Source organism: Fusarium verticillioides, chromosome 5, assembly GCF_000149555.1.
Source record: "Fusarium verticillioides 7600 chromosome 5, whole genome shotgun sequence".
In the NCBI taxonomy this organism is placed as follows: Eukaryota; Fungi; Ascomycota; class Sordariomycetes; order Hypocreales; family Nectriaceae; genus Fusarium; species Fusarium verticillioides.
This window is the reverse complement of record NC_031679.1, coordinates 35,342-60,164: the sequence shown is the minus strand read 5'-3', so window position 1 is coordinate 60,164 and position 24,823 is coordinate 35,342. Positions and strand designations below refer to the sequence as shown.

The following is a 24,823-nucleotide window of genomic DNA, read 5'->3' as shown; positions in this document are numbered from 1 at the left end:
CTTGGAATGATGCAGGATCGGCACCCCCATTCTATCATATAGTGCTTATACCCTTCCATACGGCAGCCAGATGAATATTAGGATACTGAATGGCATGTTTGTAAACTCTGACTAAGTCTCATCTAAGGGCCTGTTGCATCTGTCTCTTCAAGCTGATCGGCTCTGTTACTCGTATAAGGATTGCAGCTTTAGGAGGCGTGTACAGGCTGCCGAGTAGATCTGACTTGCGATTCATGCGGGATTGAAGAAGCTACTAGAATCTTAATTGTACCAACAACTGCACGAGAGCTTCAATCAAGTTCCATAAGGATAAGATGCACAGTCTTGCTCGCCCATTACGTCTCTTCAGCACACACGATTTCACAAGGCTTTCACTCGCCCCCCACCCGGCGATTCATACGCGATACAAATCATACCTTGCTAGGTCCAATGGCCGTCGGAAACGCATCGTCGTTGCTGTTACAGGAGCAACTGGTTCGCCCCTAGCTGTTGCTCTTCTCAAACGCCTCCGGGAACTCGAGGTCGAGACGCATCTCATCATGTCGAAATGGGGAGGGGCAACACTCAAATACGAGCTCGAAGCCCCAAGAAACACGACTTCATATCTAGAATCTCTTGCTTCAGTCACCCACTCGTCACTAGATGTCTCAGCTTCACTATCCTCTGGTTCTTTTCGCACAGACGGCATGATTGTAGTTCCATGCAGTATGAAGACATTAGCAGGCATACGCATGGGCTACGATAACGACCTCATCGTACGAGCGGCAAGTGTGACATTGAAGGAGAGAAGAAGACTTGTTCTAGTGGCTAGAGAAACACCGCTGACGAGCATTTACTTGGAGAACATGCTTGAAGTGACGAAAGCTGGCGCTGTTGTATTTCCACCAATGATGGCCTTTTACACAAGACCGAGTTCTATCGATGACATGGTACAGCAAAGTGTGGTGAGAATGATTGACTTGCTGGATCTAGAAGTCATTGATGGGGATATGCAGGATGAAGTCCGTTGGTCAGGGTTTGACTGGGCACGTAAGGGAAAGCAAAACACCTAGTGCAAAGACACAGGACATTTGTAGCCTTTTTTACGACACTGTTCTGGGCCGGAGATATTTCAAAGACCCGTTCAGATATACTGATGAGCATCAACCCAAAAGTTTCTTGAGTTAGAACGTGATTTACTACTGCACACATCTTGCTGTTATAACTTTCAATGTCTTCTTCTGAGGGATGCCTCTATTCAGTAAAAATATCCGGTATTCTGAGTATTTCACAGGAAAGCAAGTAAACAGAGAGTTACCACTAAAAGAATATAGGCGATATGCTATCTCTGAGGCCCTTCGACAAATGTTTAAAAAACAACTATAGCACCGTTCGCTTCAGTTCTTGTATAGCTAACACCATGCACCTTGAATCCTTCAGCGTTGAGAAGAGTAATAATGCCACCATTGTTAGAAAGCGGGACGCTAGTTTCAATGGTCTTGGTGTCAGTAGGGCCAATGCGCGTGCCCGAGGGTAGAGTTTGAGTATCTCCAGTCTTGATACGGATCTTCCATCCACTGAGATCAATCTCAGCTCCAGTTCTGTTCTTGAGAGTGATAGTCTCGGGAGTAGTGCCTGGCTGCTGATCGGGACCAGGTGGGTTGACAAGAGCCTGGACAATGAACACCGGCGAATCTTCAATGTCGACTTTCTCCTTGCCGTCATCGGACCTCTCAGGGGCAAGAAGGTCCGCCCAAGTGATGAAGTCTTGGTCGGGCAGTGGGTGGCCAGCCCGTTCGGGCCCGTCTTCAGTATGCACAGCCTGAGAGGCAAAGCCAATGAATACAGCCTCCCAATGATCTTCAAATTGAAAAACCAGACCACCGTCCTGGAAGACGCCATTGTCCTTAAGCCAACGTCCTGAATTACCCTGATTCATGTGGACGTTGTGTATACCTTTGCCGTCATTGAACTCTGAGCCGTAGATGTATACTGTGGCTTGAGCTGAAATGGCCCTATCGATGATGGGTCTCAACTGATCGAGGATGTCATTGTCTGCTCCGTCAACATCATGAGGGAGGATGCGACCGCAGGCACGGTTGAAGAGATTGCTACGGATATAATCCAGCGCAAGACCATCAAATCTCTGCTCCGATGCACCAGAAAGACGACGAAAACCGTTCCTCAGCTGAGATAGCTTGGTGGTGACATTATGGGTAAAATCTGAAACTGTCCAGTAGGCAAGACGGGACTCTTCTTTGTTTCCTGACTTGATGTTGATGGCAGCTCGACCTTCTGCGCCATCACCATCATCGAAGTAAAGCGAGAGGTGAGGTGAGTCAGGATCAGCCTTTCTGTCTTCAAAGGTGTAGCTGGCAGGCTTCGCACGCCAGACGCCGTAGTCTTTGACCATTGTAAAGGTGAGATACGTGGAATGAGAAGAACCAAGGAAGGTAAAGTGTTGTGAAGACAGTTGGTTGTGAGGACTTCCTATCAATTATCCAGAGATACAATAGGTATATATAGTATAAAGGACGTGTGTCAGATTCAGATCTACAAATATGCCTTGGACAACATGGTGGCGCAGAAGGCTGAATTGCCCTGCATTAAAGTTATTCAGCCAGCCACGAACCTCCTTGCAGCGTCAAAGAATGTGATATCTGAGGCCAGACATGGTTTGCGACTTGATTCTCAGCACTAGCCCGTGCCCTACAACAGTGACTTGTTCACAGCAACACTATTTACACGAGTAGCGATTGGATCGACATAGCGGTGACTGCAAGATCCCCTACATAATAGGAATATTTATGATAGCAATCATTGCAGACTTAAAGGATAGGTGCTCGTAGAATAACGAGTAGCGCGTGCAGATTTTGTTTACCATGCCTTGGATAATTGAATAAAGAGACCTTTGCTTGGCTTTTGACTTTCCACCCTCGCAATTCTCAGCTCCGTATTGTTACGGAAGTCTGTATATGCTGTTGTAAGGGAGGGTGCCACACTGTGTTCGCCCAGGGCTCTGATTGGCAATTCCAAGAGCAGCTGAAGAAACAAGACTTGTCTCTCTACGCCACTGTCTAAAACATATGATATTTATGCTTATAATTTAGTCTCGACCTTACATAAATTTAGCATTTTATCGTATTGCTCCCTTACAGCAGGTAGAAGTCTGTTCGGTCTAGACTTTTAGTCCAGCTGCCACACTGCCGATATGACGTAGAGTATAGACTTCTAGCCCTGGCTCTCTACCAGCGCTGGCCCTATGGCATTGCAGGCCCATCGTCAATTCGGAACGCAGAGGGGAGTCTGGCATCGAACACTCTGTACTTTCGTCAGCTGCGAGGACGGGAAGGTTAGTACATGTTTGAGGGGAGGGCTCCATGGCTGTCCCTACAGTGGCCTACTTATGCGACACAAGGGTCAATGTGCCACGTCATGCTGTGATTACGCGCCTGACAAAGTCCTGTGGCAAGGCAGGAAGCATCGTCAAGATTTCATAACATGCTTCACTGTGGCTAGTCAAAACTGCTGCCCGAAGTGACGAATTGAAAAAGTACAGATAGAGACCGCTCGGTTTGAGGCAATATTGTCCAGGCATAGGACGCCGCCCTGTTCACCACTAGAGAACCGTTGGAGTCGGTCGGGGAGCATGCTCCCCGACCGTCGGCCTGCCGCTTGCATGAACCCCTCAGCGGTCATAGTCGGCTTTATCGATCCGACAAGTTGCCCACTGCTCATGTTCCAATCAGCGTCCTTGGATTGGGAATTCTACGCACTAACAGAGGCATGAAATATCAATGGCTTCCTCTTGTTATTTCATTAGAATGATATACATCCAATCACACACTTTACAATACCAGAAACAACTACAAACGCCTCCCAATGGAAAAGTTCGATGTCGCCGTAATTGGTCTCGGTGCCCTTGGCAGTGCAGCAGCTTGGCAAGCGGCACGAAAGGGAGCAAAGGTCATCGGCTTTGAACAGTTTGAGTTTGGCCACGTCCGGGGTGCGTCTCACGACACGTCTCGCATCGTCCGCACGGCATACGATGCCCCAGAATACGTCGCGCTCGCCAAAGCAGCTTATGAAGACTGGGCCGAACTGGAGAAAGACGCCGGGTTGAAGCTGTTGACTGTCACCGGTGGTATCGTGGTACTTGCGAATGGTCGCACCTGGACATCCGGCTTCAAGGTCTCGGATTACACTGCGAGCCTTGATGCCAACAACGTACCTTACGAGCTTCTGGGGGCCAAAGAGGTCAATAAGCGATGGCCCAAGCTGGACATTGGTGATGACGAGAATGCGGTGTACACTCCCGATACTGGCATTGCCCACGCGGCTAAATCGGTCACGGCAATGCAATTCGTTGCTCGCGCTCGCGGAGCCATTCTCAAAGAAAATACCCCAGTAACTGCAGTCATACCAATCGCGGATGACCGAAACAACAAAGGAGTCATCGTCAAGACGGAAAAGGGCGATTTCCAGGCTCGCAAGGTCGTCCTGGCTGCAGACGCCTGGACCAACAAATTGCTTGCTCCCCTCGGTGCACAGATCCCACTTGAGGTCATGCAAGAGCAAGTAACGTACTTCAAGCCTAAAGAACCATCTCTATTTACTGCCGAGCACTTTCCTGTATGGATCCGGGTGGTTGATGGAAAGACATTTTATGGGTTTCCCACTTTCGGTGAACCTACCATTAAGGCAGGCCGAGACGTGTCAAACAATCACATGAGCCCCGAAGAACGATCATACATCCACTCTCCGAAGCTCTTGGATGAGCTGACCGCATTCATGAAGGACTTTGTAACCAAAGATGAGGAACTTGAGATCCTTCGCACAGTTACATGCCAGTACACGATAACCCCGGGTCGACAATTCATACTCAGCGCACTAGATCAGTATCCCGACATTTTGGTTGCGTTGGGGGCGGCTCACGGTTTCAAATTCGCACCTGTTATCGGTCGCGTCATGGCGGAGCTGGCTATAGATGGCAAGACAACTGAGGATCTGTCCAAGTTTGTTATACCGGCGATTCAATCAGTTGTTCGAAGTAAGATCTAGCATATAGATAAACATCACCATTATTATTACGAGAATCATTGAATTATTCATGATGTTATGATATTACCAACCATCTATAACTTATTTGTTCAATAAATTGCAAAATGAATCTGCCTTTTCGCGTTGGCATCACACTCTGTTTTCAGTGGCACTCCCAAGGTGCGCTGCTCGGACTATGGGACCAGTAAACATAGCTCAAGTCTCCTTCAGGTTGAGCAAAACGGATCGATACGTGATTGGTGCCTTTCACTCGCACTGACAAAGGAAATTGGTAGACAAGATTGCTTCACATGTAATCATGCTATTGAGAGGCTCGATGCATGCACGCAAAGATGTACATAGGTCAATAAATTTAGGACGGACTATGCATCGAAATGACTAGGAAGAGGAGGGTCTGGGCCGAAGGCTGATAACATAGGTACCATCCTGAGAAGTAAAGACATTCGAGAGCCAGCATAGACATCCAAATCATGTCAGCACCTTTCTCTACATAGACCGCTTCCCATAAGGCTCAAACGGTAAGATGACAGCTATAATAGCCTTACATAATGATCAGTATCCGCTTCCATGAAATATCATCAGGAGTACAGCTTACCATGACGATGTAGAGCACAGCGCACACATAGATGGGGACTGATGTCGCAGTGTTACCGTAAGCTGCTACAAACGAGGATACCAAACCCATGATTCGGTTTCCTGCTACAGCTATTCCGTTTCCGGTCGCCCGATGGGCCGATGGCAGCACCTGTGTCATGTCAGTTGATACAACTAGAGCTATTCCAAGTGCTAATTTGACAAACCTCTGGAGTGTACGCATACACTGGGAAACATCCATGTCAGTATGTCTCCTCTTATCAATGTAGGCACCAGTGACTCACAGGTTCCATAGTAGATATTCAACGTGAAAGCTATGACACAACTCAAGGCAACATTCTGAGCCGGAGTCTTGACGGCAGTATAAGCAAAAAAGAAGGCCATTGTGATAAGAGCTCCAATGGCCATGGTATACTTGCGGCCAAGCAGCTTAGAATTGCACATAAAACCAGCAGCCACTGGTCCAAAGATACCCGTGATACTGCTAAGCATGTAGTTTCTCCACTGATAATACGGTCCTGACTCTCCTGTTTGGGCACCACGACTGGCAAGGTAATCAGGGAGAAAGACATAAAACAGTGGGTACGCCAGGCCTGCACACGTCAGTTTCATCGTAGTGATGTAAGGTGGCTGTTGCGTTACCAATAAGAAGCCACGATAACCAGATCAGAATCGTTGAGATGGCGAGCTTTTTGGTCACAAAAAGTCCATGTATATGGGCCCAGAACTCTCCGACCCCGTACCTGGACTTGCCATATGTGGAGTCGATGGTCCCCATAGACTCAAGTGCCTCAACAGTGAGACTGCACGGTCGTTGATATTTCTTTGCAATATCTTGGTAGATGGCAACCACAGCAGCGTCGTCACCCTTCGCAAGAAGGTACTTGGGGGTCTCCTTGAGTCGAATCACAGTGACTCGTAAAATGCTGCATACAAAGACGAGAGCTCCATTGCCGTACCAGACATATCGCCAGCCCTTCGATAGGGATCAGTCACACGAACCAAGTTTATCGTATATAAAATGCCTTTACTAACCATGTTGTTACCTTTAGTACATGTATCAGCATCCACGCAGATGTACTTGGGATTCGAGTAGATTGGCCAGCAAAAGGCGGCAACAATGACATATGCGAGGCCCCACCAGCAGGCCATCAGTGTAACAAGCCATTGCTTGTTGCCAGGGAGAAATTCGAGGAAGACAGTGGTGTCTAGAACAAGGTTTCCGCCAGCACCAAATCTATTACTCACTGTTAGTAAGTTGCGACTTCAATGATGAGGAACCTCTTTACGCAGCTAGGCCAACAAAAGTAGCAAGGACAATCCAGTTAGGCGACGCACCGGCCGCAATGGCAAATACGGAGGATAAGAAGAGTGAAATGTTGAAAGCATAACGACGGCCGATGACATCCGCACCTAAGCAGCATATCAGACTTTTATCACAGAACGAGAGGGTTCATGTTGGGTTACCTAGTCCCCAGAATAACACCCCAACCAGCATTCCGGTATAGACAGCCACATTGAGGCCATAAGAGAAGGCAGGACGAAACTCAAGAGCAGCCTGGCCGGCAGTCACAGCTTGGAGGGCAAGAATGAGAGAGTCAGCAGCGTAGCCGAAGCCATTAAGGAAAAACAGCTTGAGGTGCATGTTTGTCCAGCCGATTTCATCCATGGTCTACACAGCAGGTGCATTAGTTTGGATTGTCATTATATACTTGGATTGGAACTCGTTCGACCTTATTGATGAGGCGCATCTTGGCATCAAGCACTGGGTCGATTTCTCGCATAGAGAAGATTTGGTCATCCTCGATTTCCATCTGGAAACTCCGAGACTCACCATGCCGGTCGCCACTGATACGTAGGTCGGCATAGCGTTCTCGGTCAGAGAGTTTGTCTGATGGGTGAGACACGGCAACTAGACCGCCCGTGGTAGATTTGTTTGACATGATCACGCAAGATGTGGAGAGGAAATGGTTGGTGAATGTGAAAGCTACTCTGGTCTAGAAGTGGCCAAATTGAAGAAACTCTAAACCAGAACGTGGAGCATGACCTGTCTTTTATTATTAATTTGGGCTCGTTCATTAGTTCCTATTTTGTCCTTGTCATTCTTATCTAGCTAGCAGTGGTAAATGCATGCCATAACTAGGTATACCTTTTAGTTGCACGCTATTGATTCGTTGATCTGCCAGTTATGTAGTTCGTCGAGCGGGGTAATCAGATATGGTATGGGGCACGGCGCACAGAAATCAAGTTCCCCGGTGCCCAGGAAGCTCTTAGCTCGTTTGCCAGAGCAATGTTATGCATCAAATTAATTACTACTTGTCATTGAAAGACCCATGTAAACCTTGTTCTGTTCAGCCTAACAAAACACAAAGAGTTGATTCCAGGACTTTGTACTAAGTCTGCATTCCAATATCAAATGAGGGGGTTGTACTGATAACTGATCAGCCAGCACGTGGTCGGGGAATACCACTTTGGTCTCCCCGAGAGCGGCACCTAGCGGGGCGGGGAGAATATGGGATGCCCGAACAAGGCAATGGTCATGCGACAGTCATGATGAAGTTCTCATTTACAGTTCCCGACCAATCAATTCAATTGTATAATCATAACAAAGATATGGCCTATCGCAGTCGATCATACTGGTACAGGATAAGGATGACAGAAGAGTAAGGAAGCTCTCGGGGAGGTCGGACCGTCTGAACTCTGAGGTCGTCAGTGCTGCCTCCCGTACGTAGACGGCGGGAAGATTGTTGAGGGATGGTCAGATAAGTTAAGAGAACGATCAGAGCTTCCTACCTCATTTTCAGCTACACCTAATTCATTGTCTTGCTATAAGCAAAATTGACCAGTTTCCACTCTTAAGCTTTTCCAAGTTCTAAATTCCTCACCATTGCCATGTTCTCGAAACTCGGTTCGGTGCTGGCCATGACCAAGCCAAATGGAGACGCAATTCTGTCCAGCAAGCCAGATGCTCAGGAACCACGGGCCCTCCCCGCATCATGGTATCGGCAGGATGAAATGTATCAACTCGAACGCCGCGCCATTTTCTCTAAGCGATGGCTTCTTGCCACGCACAAATTGCGTTTCACCAAGCCCGGAGACTTTCTCCGCTTCGAAGAGGCTGGCTACCCATTCGTGCTGTGTTTGGACAAGGATGGAGAGACCATCAATGGCTTTCACAACATCTGCAGGCACAGAGCCTTTCCAATCGTCACAGAAGGGGAGGGAAACGCCAAGATCTTTTCTTGCAAATATCACGGCTGGTCATACGGGATAAACGGAAAACTTGCCAAGGCACCACGCTTCGACACTGTTCCAACATTCAACAAGGAGAACCACAGCCTCTTTCCAGTTCATGTGCACATCGATGCCATTGGATTCGTCTGGGTTAACCTGGATGCGTCCCCGGAACCAGAAGTGAAATGGTCTGACGACTTCGAGGGTGTTGATTCGCAGGAACGGTTCAAATACTTTGACTTTTCTGAATATCACTTTGATCACGTCTGGGGCATGCAGGGCAATTACAACTGGAAAACGCTTGCTGATAACTACAACGAATGTTATCATTGCCAGGTTGCGCACCCAGATGTCAAGGCTATAACAGACTTGACCTTTTACTACACCGTCTCCAAGCCCGGCTACATTCAGCATTTCTCGCGACCCAAGAAGGGAACTGAGCAAGATGATATCAAGATCAGTAGCACATATTACTTTCCCAACTCCTGCATGACTGTTTCGTAAGTCCTGATCCTTCATACTATTGGTACAGACACCGAACTAATGCTTTGTTCCTTGCTCAGCCCACACTTCTTCTACATGATGCGATGCGTACCAACATCAGTTGGCACTTGCTCAATGGAGTATGAAGTCTATCGCCATAAAGACGCCACTGACAAAGAATTCGAGAGGACCAATCAATTCTTCAAGAGAGTTCTCGGGGAAGACAAGTACTTATGTGATGCAGTGCAGAAGAACTTGGAAGCGGGCGTTTTCACCAATGGAGAGCTACATCCGGACTTGGAGAGCGCACCAATATTCTTTCAGAATACTGTCAGGCAGATCGTGACTGATCATCGCAGGAAGGAGCAAGCTTCAAAGGAGGAGATATGGCCGGCCAGGCGCCACGTGTCGACATCTGCGGTCACGAAGGGGGATGATGAGTTTTGTGATGGACTGGCTTGCAAGGCTGATAATGCCGATATGGACTGGTGAGGCTTGGGTTGGATGTAGTGCGTTGTATAAGGCAAGCCTTTTTCTTCGAGATGTGGTTCTGGAGCATAGATAGTGATAAGTTCTAGTGCTGTTGACTTAGAGATTGGACATACGGTGGCAGAAGTAATAAGTAGAAGTTGTCCTAATTCAACCCGTTGACCTTGTCCATTAGCTTTGCTAATAATCTTTGAATGATGCAGCATAGATGATCACACACCAATCCATCCACTAAACCATCTCCTGTGCAATATCGTCCGCTATTCAGGGACTTTGTAGACACCCAAAAACTGTGGATTGGTGGCGAACTCTTCCTTTACCTATTCATCCTCATGGCCAACATCATAAAGTCGCGTATATTGAGCAGTACTTACAATATCAAGCCCGCCAACCAATTCGCCATCGGCCCATAACTGGGAAAATGTCGGCCAGTTGGCATATTCCTTAGTGCCCTGGCGAATAGCCTCATCCTGCAGCACATTGAAAGAGTCATACTGGATGCCGTGCTCGTTCAAGATACGAACGATACGCCGACTGAAGCGATACAGTGGACACTTGGTGACGCCCTTCATGAAGAGCATTACTGGGGCAGTATTAACTAGGTCTCTTAATCGAGAGTTGAGTACTTCTCTTGACTCCACAAGCTCAGAGGTCTCTACCGTCTGCGGACCGGCCTGTGCAATCTGGATGGTGGTTCTCTCAGTAATTGTCAGCATAGTCGGATGTATTTGAGTCCGGTATTCTTATATGAGACGGACCCAGGCAGAAAGAGCTAACACGATCAGGGCTATCCTATAGCTCAACACTGGCGAATATTTGACAGACATCATGTACCTCATTATTTTTCAGGCTTCCATCAGCAGGTTATTGTTTTTAATAATGGTCTGGCTCTGTTTGGCTCCTTTTTCCGTGCTTTCATTACCGCCAAGACATGCTGTCATACCCATCTCATTCTTGCGCGTGTTACCTTCCCGGGTCAGCAGCATATATCGTCGACCTCATTGATCCCACCATTGTTGATCGGGAGCAAGATGTATCTGACGCAATTAGTGTCACCATAAAGTAGAATCTCTTACATTAACGGATGATCTGACTAGGGCGAAAATCTTTCCCATGTCCCGGGCATCTGTGGGAAGTGTAGCCTAAGCGTGTTTCGTCAGATATTTTTGGGTTACGAGCGTTTGTCCTACTAGACCAGGCCTCAAGATTCGGGTTCCGAGATCAGCTCATTGCCGATTGATAACATGGCTTCCAATCAATACAAGTATGAGCTCTGTTTTCTAATAATAAGTTTTGATATTTCAAGTCGTCTCGTATTTTGACCTCACAATAACATATAAAAAAAACCTTACAACTTCTCATTCTTCTCAATCCTCAGACACATCTTGCCTATCTTGATCCAGTTCAGATATTCCATCAGCACCTCAATATGCCAACATACCAAATCACCATCAAGGGTCCTGACAGTCAAGACTACACCTTGAGCTGCGATGATATTACATATATTCTAGATGCAGCCGAGGAAATCGGCCTCGACTTGCCTTATTCTTGCTAGGTAGGGGCTTGCTCTTCTTGTACTGGCAAGCTCATTTCGGGAACAGTCGATCAAAGCGATCAGAGTAACTTAGATGACGGTCAGTTGGAGGAAGGGTATGCTTGACTGTGTGTTGCATATCCAACAAGGGACTGTGTTATAAAAAGCCATCAGGAAGATGAGCTGAATTAATTTTCAGGCTATTATTGTTGCCGTGCGGCCACCATCACATCGGTGGAAATAGCTGCTTGAATATCTGAGAAACTGTCATAAATGCAAATAATCTCAGCGTTCAAGATATTACAGGATCTGATGTACAGTTATGTACATCCAATTCTCTGCACCTGGTGGCGATGCTCACATTGTAGACTAGAATGTTCAAACACTGAGACAAGTAGTCCAAGTTCCCAGAATACCCTGAACCAGTCACGCTAACGGCGTATCACCACCGTCGGCCCCGCACTCAATACAGTTAGATCTAAACTCCAATGCTCGTCCCCGCATTTGATAAGACCGTATGTTGAAATAATCGCCCATACTCATACCGAGTCAACGCCCCTCTTTTCTCCCTATCTTCTCTCTCATAAATTGAGCAAATACACGTGAGTCATGTTCGGCGGTCGATCGCATAAGCGTCTGCACCAGGCGTGCGAGAATTGTCGGTGAGTCCTTCTGCTACCTGCTGCTGCATTTGTCTCGATGCTCTGGCACGAGCAGGCGATGCAATACTGATCCAGCATGGGCAGGAGGAAGAAGACTCGGTGTCCGGGCGAAAGGCCAGCTTGTTCGAGCTGCACTCGCCTGTCAAAAACATGCACATACCCAGAGATTCGAGGAAACACTCTGGCCTCGGGTTCTCACAATGGGAGCAATACAACAGACACAGTATGCTTGCTGGATGCACCCAGGCATGATGAAGCCATGTTACTCACGTGGGGTGCTGTGTAGGAGAGACGGCTGGCCCAGCTTGAAGCAAAGATTCGTATGATGGAAAGGCAAGAGTATGATCAACATTCCCCCTTTTTGCTGCGTGGGTTTGTGTGGCTGATGATGCAAATCAACAATTCAATAGGCTCAATAGTGACATGGAATCTTTTGCCACAAGGGTATCTGCAAGCTCAGACCAGCCGCAAGACTGGCAGTTACCACTATCACCAAGCATCGAGATGGATAACTCCACAACGACCAGGTGCGTTGGCCGATATTTGCCCGCTGAGTTAGTTTGTTGACTGAGTGGCTGAGACAGCACATTGCCGCCGAGTGATGTTCTGGAAGATGTTATCGATGCGTACTTCCAGTATTGTCACAAACAGCCCTTATGGCTATTCAACCGAGAAGACTTTTCCTCGGTTCAGGGTTGTAGCGAGGAGACACTGTTGACTCTGCTGGCCCTTGCTTCGTGTCATTCGAAACATCCTTTCTTTCATGACCGCTTGCACGAGCTGACTCAAAGTTATGCACAAGCTGCAAGAGAGGGGATTATGCAGCAGGTAGGCGAGGACAAGGTCTCGATAACCACAATCCAGAACCTCTGCATGTTGACACTGGCCAACATACAAGGTAAGTTCTCTGCTTATGCTGACTGATCTTGTATGGGCTGAACAAGCTGTACAGCCAACAAAACGACTCTTGCATATCTGCACGTAGGCATGGCCATTACCCTTGCAAAATGTGCCAATCTCGACGTTGAGACCTGCGCCCTTAACGACTTTGGTTCGCGTGCAGAAGCTCGAAGAAGAGTGTTTTGGAGCCTGCATTTGCTGCAGCAGATGTATGGACATCAGGCCTTCACTACTGACATCTTACAAGATATTACCAGACCGCAATATATCGCGACGTATACAGACCCGCGTAAGAGTGTCAACGAAATGCCACCAGCCATTCCACATGAGGACATTTCAGGTCAAGACGAAACCACGAGTGCTGATAAGAAGAGCGGTACGTGGGCCTACATGATCCAGACGTCTACACTGTGGGGAGAGGTTCGCACATATGTAAAACAATGGGCTCAGCAGACCAACAACGCACCGCCTCCTTGGTCCATCGAGTCTGGATACGCAGTCATCAACGCTTATCTCATGGACTCGGAGACGAAATTCCCAGACCGTCACCGATTTGATAGCGCGCGATTTACTGACCAGGAAAGCCGACACCTCCAGAGCAATCGAGGATATTGGAGTCCGTGGGTATATCAGCAATTCGCATATCACACTATACACAATATGCTCAATCATCCGTTTCTGTATTCATCTAGGCCCCAACAGTCGGCTCAACTCGGAGTTCCCAACACATTCTGGAAAACGTCTTCTGAGCTTGCTTTCATCCACAGCACATGGGTTGCACGCCTCATCGAGATGGTGGTACATAAAGAATATCGCGTCTCTGACCCATTCATTGGTCATTGTGCGGCGATAGCGGCCACCATTCATATTTACTTTTGTCGGGCGGCTGACAAGACTACCAGAGAGGCTGCTCTAGATAGACTGGCGAAATGTGTCGCATTCCTAGCTGAACTGGCTCTGCTCTGGCCTTCATGTAGGTGGTTGGTAAGTTTGACCATGATACAGTAGTATTTTACTGGAACGCTAATGTTGAGTAGCACGAAAGACTCCAGTCCCTGATACGGGCAGCTTTCGAAATAGATCCTGAACAAGAAAAGGACCAAGAGATCCCGCCACCGAGGACCATCTCGATCAACACGCGTTTAATGTGGGATATACTCCTTTACAACTCTGGCGCTTACAGGGGTACGGCGAGTTCTCCCCAGACGCGAAGTCTTTTCGATGGCAGCTCGCTGTTCCCAGAGGACAACGCGAGTGACGGGGAGGACATCGTTGAGATAGATAATTTCCACAGCCCAACTGTTGAAGTCAGTCTGGGGAACGGCCAGGCACTGCCGCCGCAGCCGGGACGGCGAAGAACGAGATTTGGTCAGGGAACTCAGGAGTCCCAAGCAAATCTTCTAACTCAGTCTTCTTCTATGCCAGAGCCTATAGGAGGTTCCACGGAACATGCGCCACTAGCTTCTTGGCCTATGTCTTTGGATATGGCGTATGATCCTTTCTTTCAATTTCAAGATTCTGGGGGCCCCTTTTTCGGAACATGGGAAGTAGGAAACCTATAGTCTCAGTAGGCTGTAGTGGCTGTAAAAGATGGGCCGGGTCCCAGGGAGTATCAGCTTTGATTTCCTTGAACAAAAGACATGATTGGAGTCAACCAGCACTTATCCCACCACTACTACGCACGTCTCACATAGCCTCATCCAGTGGCATACGTGTACAGGGAGATACGCCCTGGCATATATATAGAAAATAACTGATAAAGAAGTTTATATCTAGACGTGAGCCCTATCGTGAGTTCTAGCATAATAAACACTACATATCTGGGCATCATGGGTTGGCACCACGTATGGTCATCATGAGATAGTAAGGGTCCCCCTTAAGGCTCTCGTGAATTGGTCCCTCGGACAGCTCATTAACATCCCAAGATGCCCAATCAAACCGGCCCTATTAGTTTTGGTGAGTCAAAAGCCTTCATAGCAAGAGAAAAAATGTGTAGTGGAGACTTACATGGAGGAATGCCGCGTTCGGGGTTGCGAGCCAAACTGCGGAATTACCCTGAAGAGCGACTGTTTAACCAATAATTGTCAGCTTTACCGGGTGTCGAACATATTACTTGAGCATACTGGCTGTCATCAGTGCCAACATCATCTTTGAAGCCCAACTTCACCCACTCCGGCGACCAGATAAGGCCAGGGTGCATTGAAGTGATCTACATCTCCTCAACGGGTGCATCCTTAGCAAACATCTGGAAGAGCATGGTACCACATGATTTGTTGAATGCGTATGCGGCAAGCTGCGTGGTGACGTCGTGCATATAACTGTGCGTCACGCTACTGGAGACGTTGACGACAAACTAGAGCTGAATATTAGCGCTGTTGCGGGCACTTTAGATCATGAAAGGGGCTGTCTTGCTCTCTGCTTTTCAGTATTCTGTGCATGGAACTTCTCAAACGACTTTACCGCAACAACACTAGAGCTTACATATGGGCGGGAAAGGGTGCAGCAAAGCATGAAATACTTAAGGACCCCCGAGGAGTAAGTAATCTGGGGTTGGCCGAGAAAGGAGGATAGAAAAGTTATGGATTCTCTGGAATAGCAGGACTTGGTATTAAGTATGACGAAATATTTACAGAACAATTGCAGAACAAAGTGCACTTCCAGGTCTTATTACGTGAACAAGAGACAGAATCTTAGACGACCGGTGTTGATTCCGTTACCACTACACAACTCTCAACTTGTCCCAGCCATAACAGCTTCCATGCCTCTAAGTAGATCCGCCAAAAGGTCTGCTGAATCCTCGACGCCAATGCTCACTCTCAAGAAGTCTTTTGTCACCGTCGAGTCCGTCATTGTCCTCCACTCAATCAAACTCTCGACACCGCCGAGGCTGGTTGCATGATGGAAAAGCATCAACTTGGACGGAAGATTGCGGGCATATTCCACCTTGTGGAGCGTTAGAGAAAATACAGGTCCATATCCTCGGGGCATTTGCTTTTGCAGCCAACTCCCTTCAATATTAGCTTCGTCTTGTAGACTGGCGTGATGGATCTCTTTGACCACTTTCTGAACGGTCTGAACCTCTTTATCGCTGAGACTTATCAAGGATTGTTGCCGACAGGATCCTGTCAATCCAAGTCTCAATGCACCAACGATGGCCTCTGCCGACTGGCTTTGCTTGAGGACTCTGATCTCGAGAGTCCGGATGCTCCTAGTGGCAAGCCAGCTGTCAAAACCTGCCATGACAGACCCAAGGTATAATCGATCCCGATGGAGTTGCTGCAGCCATTCATTGCTGGGGTTATCACTCTTGACCGCCAGGATACCACATAGGAAATCGGAATGGCCACCGATGTATTTTGTGCCAGAGTGCATGACAACATCTGCACCCTGAATGAACGCATCTTGCAGTGGAGGAGGCGCAAACGTCGAGTCTACACTGAGATAGGCACCTCTAGAATGTGCACGATCTGCGTAATACTGAATGTCAAAGGCCTTTCCCGTTGGATTGACAGGCGTCTCGAGATGTATCAAGTCGCCTGGACCTAATTGGTCCACGGTACAGTCGAGCGAAAGTATCTCCGTCCCAGACGAACGGGCATATAGCTCCAGAGTTCCATGGCAACCGTGATACCCCGCACCGATGGAGACTCTCTTGGGTCTCATCATGATGAGTAAAGCATGAAATGCGGCAAGACCAGAAGAGTAGGCAATGCAGGGCTGACCTAGAATAGAGGACAAGACGGTTTCCAGGCGCGATAATCCTGGCGTGGATTGTCTCGAGTAGCAGTGCTCCCCAACATCTAGAACCGGATACGAAGGTCTCTCGTGGTGTTCTCTCATGCGGTCTGGATCTCGTGGGTAGCGGAAGGTAGCTGCAACGTGAATTGGCGGTGCCACGTCGTCGACGTCGTTCAGCACATCATCCGCGTGCACGGCTTGTGTTGCAGTTGATAGGTTCGGTAGAGCCTTTGCTAAGTTATTTCTGAAACGTTGCTCTATTGAATCCATTTCTTCCTTCTGTCAAGACAAGTCATCGAAATTTAGAAGCCAATGCTCTGAGGTTCTGTTGCACGAAGGCATGACTGCTTCATATTGACGGAGCTTCTCAGCATCAACAGTTTGATTAGTCATTTATCAATCCATACTACTTAAATCGGTAGGATTTGCCGGTGCTGAGCACATGATGATCGCATTGTCCCCGACACAGTTCAATTGAGTGGGCGGCGGGGAGATTGAACCGCCTCCGGCCACGTGACCGGCCTTTGCATGGCTCTTAGTATTCCCCAGCCAGAGGCATTTGGAGATGTGAGCAGGTGAGCCAGACTTGCATAGCCACTACAGTCACCAGTACTAACAGGGTCAGGGCATTTGACTTATTTCAAAGGCTGAACCAGACATGATGCATACATTTAATTTGTTCTAATGTACTATGGAATGTAATTACTTAGAGATGAGATTCAGACATTCCAACTCTCCGGCGCGTCTGAGTCCACTCAATGATCAGGTCGACAAGTGAAAGAATCTGGTCGGCTGTATGATCAGCGTGTAAATTGATCCTAATTCGCTCCTGGTCCTTGGGCACAACGGGAAAATGAACAACGAGAACGCGAAACCTTTTTTGGCTCAAAAACTGTCCCAGAGCTGCTGCTCCGCCGTGGTGAGCGATGATGGGGATAATGGGAGACATGGTAGTATCAGTTCTAGACTTCATTGGGATAGTGATGATCCCGAGGTGCTGGCAGCCTGGCCATGATGCATGCTTGTTGATGGAATCATAGAACAGATTTATGTTGAACTGTACGAGGTCTCGCCTCTAAGGTGTCCATATTAGCGGATATAGGTGACGTTGACGATCCTGCAACATACCTTTTCGCCTTCGGCACTCGCTAAAATGCTATACCCAGTCTTGACTGCCGCCAAGGTCGTGAAGGTTGGTGCAGTGGAGAAAATGAGTCCACGGACGCAACTAAGCAGGACTTGTTTGCATTCTGTGCTTGACAAAACAACTGCTATGACTTTGAGTCAGCATTTAATATCCAATCACAGCCACAGGTCGACTTGGAACTTACCGCCAGCCCATGTGCTTTGCCAAAGGTATGAACCCGAATAGAGAAGTCTTTCTCCAGACCCAAATGAGACACCAGGCCGGACCCCTGGGGGCCTACCAGTCCCGTCGAATGTGCCTCGTCGATCAAAAATACAGTATTTCCGTGGGGAAGCTGCTCCTTCACTTCCCTGACGATTGCCTTGAGGGGCGCCACATCGCCGTCCATACTATAGAAAGACTCAAGTGCAATAAAAACAAGAGAGAGGCCTGATCTAACTCCTTCATGCTGATTCTTGGTGTCCAGCAAACGCTGTCGTAGACTTGCTAGATCGTTGTGGCTAAAAGGAAGAGTAGTTGCATGGCTGCGATACATTCCTTCCCGGATACTTGCATGGACGAGGCTATCATACAGAACCACATCATGCGGCTGGGTGAGTGTTGAAAAGACAGCAACATTTGCTCCATAGCCAGTTTGGAAGAACAGGGCACTTTCTGCCTTATGGAACTTGGCAATGTACTCTTCCAGTTGCAAAAGGTAATCGGTTGACCCTTCACCCCAACGGGACGCTCTTCCACCAAGGATAAAACTGGGATACTTTGCAAGCTCCTTGAGAAATCCCTTCCCCAAGAGGCCAGACGAGGATAAGGACAAGGTGTCATTTGAGCCAAAGTCAACCATGTCGGTTAGAGTGCCTGGGGCAGGTGGCTCAAGCTGCCAGCCTCTTCTCTGCCTATCCCTGAGGATTAGTTGCAAGTTACGTTGAAGTGCATCTGGTTTCGACATGATGTATTCGCTTCTACCAGTTTCAGAAAAGAAGTAAGGATATAAATCAAGAATAACTTGCTCAATGTAGCGAAACAAGGTAGTTTGGGCGGATCAATAGATGTTAAAGCAGCTAGAGAGTGACAAAAACTAATGTTGGTCTTTCGAGGCATACTTCGATGGCTTGCCTCCTTCCGAACACAAAAGACTTTGCTGTTGCATCTAGCGGTGAGGTGCCGATAGGTAACCTGTTTGATTCTTCATGGTCAAAAGATGGCAAACACAATGCTTGCCAAGTCAACTAGAGGTAAGCGAAGGCATTGTTCTGCCAATATCGTACCATAATATTGACAGCACATAGTCCATTGCAAGTGGCGCTGTTCGAGAACAATAGACGCTCCTGCGGGAATCTCCAGAAAGCTGCAAAGTCCGGCGGTCTGGGTCTTGTGTAAGGGTTACACCAACATCCCTCGAGGAACTCGTCACGCCATGAAGATCATAGATGAGAGCGTTGTGTAATGCTGTGTGGGAACACGGAGATCTCTGGCAGGATACCCCATGGCACCATTGGCTCGGTCGGCCTGTGCGTGATGTTTGTTTTGAGGTATCACATATGGCGAATCACTTTTTCTCTTAATACATGACTAGCCTGGGTCACATGGTCTCACTATTGGGTAACCGTCAAACCACTGTCGTTGCCGCCCGCTTATGAGCATCTAGAGTTCGCCGATTCACTTTTGGGGTAACATGGACTGCTTCTAATGCAGGTTTGTGTCCATCTATAGTTGACAACAATTCATCACCGACTATCCAATGGGTCTGGAGGTTGCCAAACCGCTTTAGCGTTGCATTAGTTCCTTATCGTGCAGCTTTGTGTTTGTCTATGACCAACGACCAACAATCAGAGCAAGAAGCTCTAACCCCGCCTGCAGTACAACACTATGGCTCTGTGACAGTCTCTCTTATGTCTGGCAGCAAAGAATAAAATGTTTGAGATGCGGCATTAACAGATGGTTGAACAAGAACACATATCGTCCTAGAATCACATTTGCATCTTTCAACATTCAGTTGCCATTCGTCCAAACCATAGGAATGGAGAACAAGATCATTTCCTGGAGCAACACGTCTCCAGAAGCCATCGCTGTTATTGAGGGAGCTCGTTCTATCTCTTATGGCGAACTCGTCAAATCCGCCAAAACGATTGCACGCTTCCTACAGGAACGAGGCGTCAGACATGGAGAAGCTGTGGGGATCTTGTTCGATGTTGATCATCGTCAAGTTATCGCGCAGTTAGCCATTCTCTTTACCGGTGGAACTTGTGTTCCGATTTCGCCCACTGCACCATTCCATCGCATTGCAAGCATGCTGAGTGATGCCAATGCTCAGAACGTCATTTGTGACGAAAGTTCAACGTTCTCTGCTGAAGGTATCACTCTTCTCCATCTAAGTGATGCACCAGCATCGGAAGCATCCACTGATGCAACGGACACTGGTTCCTCATGCAGTGGATCACGTCGTACGCACATACTGTATACCTCTGGCTCAACTGGCAAGCCCAAGGGTGTGCAGATCAGCAGCTCTGCCATAATACATCTGGCAACCAGTACCCCAGTGACACCACTAAACCCCGGTGATCGGGTGGCTGCGTTCAACGACCCTGGCTTTGATCTGAGCCTCTTCGAAGTATGGGTCACTCTTCTCAGTGGTGCCACTATCGTCATTATCCCAAAGGTGGTAGTAGTCGATTCTACTGCGCTAAAGAGCTATCTCGAACGTCAAAAGATTTCCATCATGATTATGCCTGCTGCTCTTTTCCATATCATTGCCAAGTCATCGCCTGAGTCTTTTCACTGTCTACGACATCTGCTCACTGCAGGTGATGTTGCCAATAAGACAGCCATGCGCGCTGTTCTTGAGCACAACCCCCCACAGCATCTTTGGAACACATATGGCCCGACTGAGTGCACAACCCTTGTGACCATGCAAGAGGTCGATTTGAAAGAGACATCACTTGACCAAATTGGTATTGGGCGTGCTGTTGGCCATATGAAGATTGTCCTCATGGATCAATCTCAGCAGGTTATTCACGATACCAGGCAGCGAGGCGAGATCTGCATCGCTGGGCCTCAACAAACACAAGGCTATCTGAATCAGCAACCTCATGACGAGTCAATGTTCATTGATCTCAACACCCCGGCACTCCATGGGGCCATCGGGAACACGCAGAATGGCTGCGGCGATCTTCGCAGTCGGTATTACCGAACTGGCGACATGGCCGAATGGAGAGATGACGGCGGCGGCCTAGATTTCATTGGTCGCAGAGACAACCAATTGAAGCATGGAAGCTTTCGAGTAGAACTTGAAGAGATTGAAAGAAATCTCCTCGAAAGCGAACTTGTTCAATCCGTCATTGTCGTGAATCGGCCAACCCCAGATTCAGCTGGTGTTGCGGTTCTAGTCGCGTTTGTCGTGCCATATGACAAAGCCACTACGAAATTGCAAGACCTGGTATTGTTTGCCCGGAGCACGCTCCCACATTACATGGTCCCTGATAGATTTTAACTCGTTGAACATCTCGCTGTGGACTCAAGAGGCAAGATTGATCGTCTTGCCTTTTCGGAGAGCCTCCCTGAAGCGGGACCACACATCTCCAGTTCGATCCTCACAAATGGGAATGATTCCGTTTCATCAACAAAGGCTACACTGAAGGCTGTGTGGGAGCACATACTGGGCGTTTCGCCTGTCAATGATGATGACGACTTCATGGCCCTTGGCGCCACCTCGCTCCAAAACGCTGCCCTTATCGCTCGCATCAAGAAGCATTTGGGGCGCCTCATTTCTATGTATGATCTGTACTGCCACTCGCGCTTTGCGAGCTTGCTTCAGTTTCTTGAGAGTGACGCAGAGTCCATCACTGCACCTAATGATGCGGATAGGTGGATCAAGGACGTCGACGTGGTGGATGATATAGAAGAGACCCCAAACTGGGAAGACCCAGATGAAGGTAAAATCTTCTTGACTGGTGCGACTGGTTTCGTTGGTGCTTTTCTAGTCGACCAGCTTCTGCGCCAGCCAAATATTAAGCAAGTCGCTTGCCTGGTTCGTGGCAAAACAGAGGTCGAAGCTGCTCATCGCCTGCAAGTCAACATGCGAAAATACGATCTGTGGCCTGATGACTTTGCTTTCACAACCAAGATCATGGTATTGCCAGGGGATATCACTTGTCGAGACTTCGGTCTGGGATCGGCCAAGTTTGACTGGCTTGCCAATTGGTCCAGCGCCATATTTCACCTCGCTGCCAAGATCAATTTTTGCGACTCATATCATGAGCACTACGATACCAACATCCTCGGAACTCGGAACATGCTCCGTCTTGCTGCTCGAGGGCGACGCAAGACATTTCACTACGTGTCTAGCATCGATACATGGGGCCAGACGGGGTATTTCCTAGGGACCAAGAGGGTCCTGGAAGACGAACCTCTCGGTCCCCATATTCAGGGTGTGAGGTATGATGTGGGCTACTCTCAGAGCCAGTGGACGGCTGAGGGAATGGTTCGACGCATGAGAGATCGTGGTTTTCCAATCATTATCTATCGGCCCGGCTTCATCATTGGTCACTCTGTCACGGGAGCGAGTAATCCCAACGACCTTGTTTCACGGCTCATTTCCAGCTGCATCAAACTTGGTGCGTGGCTCAAGATCGATCTTGATCCGGCGTATGTTACAGTTGACTATGTTGTTAAGGCTATGTTACACATCTCACGCTCAACAAAGAACATCGGCAAGTCATATTGCCTTGTTGCGCCACAGATTGAAGAGTCAGTGTCTGTGAACAAGACTTGCTCTTTGATCTGTCAAGCAGGCTACAAAGTGGAACTCACGAACTATCCAGACTGGATTGCACAATTATCTGAAAAGATACTTCCTGATGATCCTCTTGCACCTGTCATGCCGCTGCTGGAAGAAAAGGTCTTGGGCAATTTTACAAGACTTGAGGTTAGCCAGCACTCTCCGGTCTATGACTCGAGGAATGCTATCAATGCTCTTGCGGGTAGCGGGATTCATTATGCTACGCTGAGCCCGGATATAATCAAGCGGTATATTGCATTCTGGAACAAGAAGGGGTTTTACTCTATTTAATTCAATTTCTACTATTAATATATAACTTTTACTATATGATTGGCGTTATAAGATTTGGCTTATGGCGCTTTACGGAAACCGCAGGTAGTTAGTTGTTTTGCTGTAAATAGGATTTCGATAAATAATATATTAAAGTGCCAGAACTGAGGAGTGATTGGGAAGAACAAAAGGGTGCTGGCTAATTGGTGGAAAGTCTTGAAAAAAAAACCATTATTGGTGGAAACCGTTATTCTAAAAATATAATCTAACTCCAACGCGGGGTAAAACAGCTACCATCCACCAATCTATCTACTCCGTAGCAGAGTAAATTATTTTTACTTTCACCGACAAGATGAAGCTTCAATTCCTGATCCTTGGTTTAGAGGCTTCCTTTGCCCTGAAACCTGTGCATGCGGCAAGTGATAGTAACGCGTCTCCCGATCGTCCCATTCCAACCAACGCGCCCAAGACATGGGTTCATCCAGGAGTTTTCGTTTCAGGGCCGCAGCTCGACTACATTGCCAAGAGGATCAAGGTTAGGGAGAATCCTTGGACAGAGGCATTGGATTCCATGCTTAACATGTCGTACATCTCGCCCACACGAACGGCCGAGCCATATGAGACGGTCGAGTGCGGACCGACATCGACGCCCAACATTGGGTGTTATCCGGAACGCGAGGATTCCATGGCAGCATACATGAACGCATTGGCATGGTGGATTACGAAGGAAAAGCACTATGCTCAGAAATCCGTCTATTATATGGATGCCTGGTCTAGCACGATTCAAGGTCACAACAACAGCAACGCACTACTGCAAGCGGCCTGGTCTGCCGCTAATTGGGTTCGCGCAGGTGAAATCATGCGCTCGAGCTATAAACACTGGTCCAAGAAGAGTATTAAGAGGTTCTCTGACATGCTACGACACGCCTACATCCCCCTCATCGAGGACGGCGCCCCGCAGAAGAATGGAAACTGGGAACTAGGTGGGTTCACTTCTTCGGTATTACTGTCACTGGCGGATCTGCTGATGCTCGTAGTGATGATTGAGGCTTGCATAGGGGCTGCCGTCTTCCTTGAAGATGCAGCTCTATACGAAAAGTCCTTGGGGTTATTCTCCAGCCGGGTTCCCGCGTACATCTACCTGACCTCTGATGGGGAGTATCCCGTGCAAGGCCGTGGTCGGATCAATACTACCGCGGAGATTGTCAAATACTGGCAGAATCAAAAAACCTTCCCAGTTAGTGGCATCACGCAGGAGACCTGCCGAGACTTAGCCCACACCAGCTTTGGCATCTCATCAATCTCTCACATCGCCGAGACACTACGTATCCAAGGTATGGACGTGTGGAGATCCACGGACGTTGGTGCGCGTGTTAAGGCGGCCCTCGAGTTACATACCGCATTGGATTCAAAACAAAAGCCTGTTCCTAAGTGGCTGTGCAATGGCACTATTTCCGACACTATGAATCCAAGTTAGTGTCTATACCATCATTGAGAATCTGAACTAGCCCGCTAACTTCTGCAGTGTTGGAGCCTGCTTATAATGCACTGGCCTTTAATTTGGGTCACAAAATGCCTTTCACTAAGAAGCAGTTATTGAGTCAGCGCCCGGCGGGTATTAGTGAGCCTCCACTGTTTATTGGAGTCGAGACATTGACAAATGCCAAAACGCCATTTAAGAAGCATTGATTGAAATGGCTGTCAGTCCTGGTCCAAGCTTTGACGTTTGGCGCGTCCATGTTGATCAGACCCGGAATGAGACGCTTTGGGTGGGTGGGAAAATGCCTCGGCTGGCTTGGGGTAGTCCGGATAATTATGCCGAGGATGTTTCCTCAACGGGAAACCCCCGCCGCTGAGGTTGGAAGTCTTGGAATATTGTTTATATATGGATGCAAGTTACGATCCATTGAATATAGCTTATCCTAACTGTTGTAAACCTCTTGCTGTCTTCAAACCCA

The 24,823-nt window shown here is 48.1% G+C and overlaps 12 protein-coding genes across 12 annotated transcripts; 6 read left to right on the top strand and 6 right to left on the bottom strand.

The window, feature by feature from the left end:
• Positions 1-314: 314 nt before the first annotated feature.
• Positions 315-1,052, top strand: FVEG_03406 (3-octaprenyl-4-hydroxybenzoate carboxy-lyase UbiX; the record flags this gene model as incomplete). The annotated part of the gene is made up of 1 exon (XM_018891022.1): positions 315-1,052. One exon carries the CDS (start codon positions 315-317, stop codon positions 1,050-1,052), a length of 738 nt encoding a protein of 245 aa, XP_018747455.1.
• A 296-nt stretch (positions 1,053-1,348) lies between these two features.
• On the bottom strand, positions 1,349-2,392 carry FVEG_03407 (hypothetical protein; the record flags this gene model as incomplete). The annotated part of the gene is made up of 1 exon (XM_018891023.1): positions 1,349-2,392. The coding sequence occupies one exon, from the start codon at positions 2,390-2,392 to the stop codon at positions 1,349-1,351; it is 1,044 nt and encodes a 347-aa protein (XP_018747456.1).
• Positions 2,393-3,861: 1,469 nt separating this feature from the next.
• On the top strand, positions 3,862-5,040 carry FVEG_03408 (sarcosine oxidase; the record flags this gene model as incomplete). The annotated part of the gene is made up of 1 exon (XM_018891024.1): positions 3,862-5,040. The coding sequence occupies one exon, from the start codon at positions 3,862-3,864 to the stop codon at positions 5,038-5,040; it is 1,179 nt and encodes a 392-aa protein (XP_018747457.1).
• Positions 5,041-5,526: 486 nt separating this feature from the next.
• Positions 5,527-7,577, bottom strand: FVEG_03409 (hypothetical protein; the record flags this gene model as incomplete). The annotated part of the gene is made up of 9 exons (XM_018891025.1): positions 5,527-5,580; positions 5,636-5,785; positions 5,841-5,860; positions 5,919-6,227; positions 6,277-6,610; positions 6,670-6,871; positions 6,924-7,047; positions 7,102-7,306; positions 7,347-7,577. 9 exons carry the CDS (start codon positions 7,575-7,577, stop codon positions 5,527-5,529), a joined length of 1,629 nt encoding a protein of 542 aa, XP_018747458.1.
• A 949-nt stretch (positions 7,578-8,526) lies between these two features.
• On the top strand, positions 8,527-9,843 carry FVEG_03410 (cytochrome P450 oxidoreductase; the record flags this gene model as incomplete). Its single annotated transcript, XM_018891026.1, has 2 exons — positions 8,527-9,368; positions 9,432-9,843. The coding sequence occupies 2 exons, from the start codon at positions 8,527-8,529 to the stop codon at positions 9,841-9,843; spliced, it is 1,254 nt and encodes a 417-aa protein (XP_018747459.1).
• Positions 9,844-10,100: 257 nt separating this feature from the next.
• On the bottom strand, positions 10,101-10,556 carry FVEG_03411 (monothiol glutaredoxin; the record flags this gene model as incomplete). The annotated part of the gene is made up of 2 exons (XM_018891027.1): positions 10,101-10,160; positions 10,215-10,556. The coding sequence occupies 2 exons, from the start codon at positions 10,554-10,556 to the stop codon at positions 10,101-10,103; spliced, it is 402 nt and encodes a 133-aa protein (XP_018747460.1).
• Positions 10,557-12,459: 1,903 nt separating this feature from the next.
• FVEG_03412 (hypothetical protein) lies at positions 12,460-14,498 on the top strand (the record flags this gene model as incomplete). The annotated part of the gene is made up of 4 exons (XM_018891028.1): positions 12,460-12,563; positions 12,621-12,934; positions 12,989-13,920; positions 13,974-14,498. 4 exons carry the CDS (start codon positions 12,460-12,462, stop codon positions 14,496-14,498), a joined length of 1,875 nt encoding a protein of 624 aa, XP_018747461.1.
• A 265-nt stretch (positions 14,499-14,763) lies between these two features.
• Positions 14,764-15,136, bottom strand: FVEG_15258 (hypothetical protein; the record flags this gene model as incomplete). The annotated part of the gene is made up of 3 exons (XM_018904382.1): positions 14,764-14,880; positions 14,944-14,991; positions 15,050-15,136. The coding sequence occupies 3 exons, from the start codon at positions 15,134-15,136 to the stop codon at positions 14,764-14,766; spliced, it is 252 nt and encodes an 83-aa protein (XP_018747462.1).
• Positions 15,137-15,666: 530 nt separating this feature from the next.
• Positions 15,667-16,944, bottom strand: FVEG_03413 (cystathionine beta-lyase; the record flags this gene model as incomplete). The annotated part of the gene is made up of 1 exon (XM_018891029.1): positions 15,667-16,944. One exon carries the CDS (start codon positions 16,942-16,944, stop codon positions 15,667-15,669), a length of 1,278 nt encoding a protein of 425 aa, XP_018747463.1.
• Positions 16,945-17,380: 436 nt separating this feature from the next.
• Positions 17,381-18,767, bottom strand: FVEG_03414 (hypothetical protein; the record flags this gene model as incomplete). Its single annotated transcript, XM_018891030.1, has 3 exons — positions 17,381-17,749; positions 17,803-17,945; positions 18,002-18,767. The coding sequence occupies 3 exons, from the start codon at positions 18,765-18,767 to the stop codon at positions 17,381-17,383; spliced, it is 1,278 nt and encodes a 425-aa protein (XP_018747464.1).
• A 1,071-nt stretch (positions 18,768-19,838) lies between these two features.
• FVEG_03415 (hypothetical protein) lies at positions 19,839-22,886 on the top strand (the record flags this gene model as incomplete). Its single annotated transcript, XM_018891031.1, has 2 exons — positions 19,839-21,259; positions 21,338-22,886. The coding sequence occupies 2 exons, from the start codon at positions 19,839-19,841 to the stop codon at positions 22,884-22,886; spliced, it is 2,970 nt and encodes a 989-aa protein (XP_018747465.1).
• A 331-nt stretch (positions 22,887-23,217) lies between these two features.
• On the top strand, positions 23,218-24,805 carry FVEG_03416 (hypothetical protein; the record flags this gene model as incomplete). The annotated part of the gene is made up of 3 exons (XM_018891032.1): positions 23,218-23,848; positions 23,903-24,337; positions 24,391-24,805. The coding sequence occupies 3 exons, from the start codon at positions 23,218-23,220 to the stop codon at positions 24,552-24,554; spliced, it is 1,230 nt and encodes a 409-aa protein (XP_018747466.1). The 3' UTR covers positions 24,555-24,805.
• Positions 24,806-24,823: the final 18 nt, after the last annotated feature.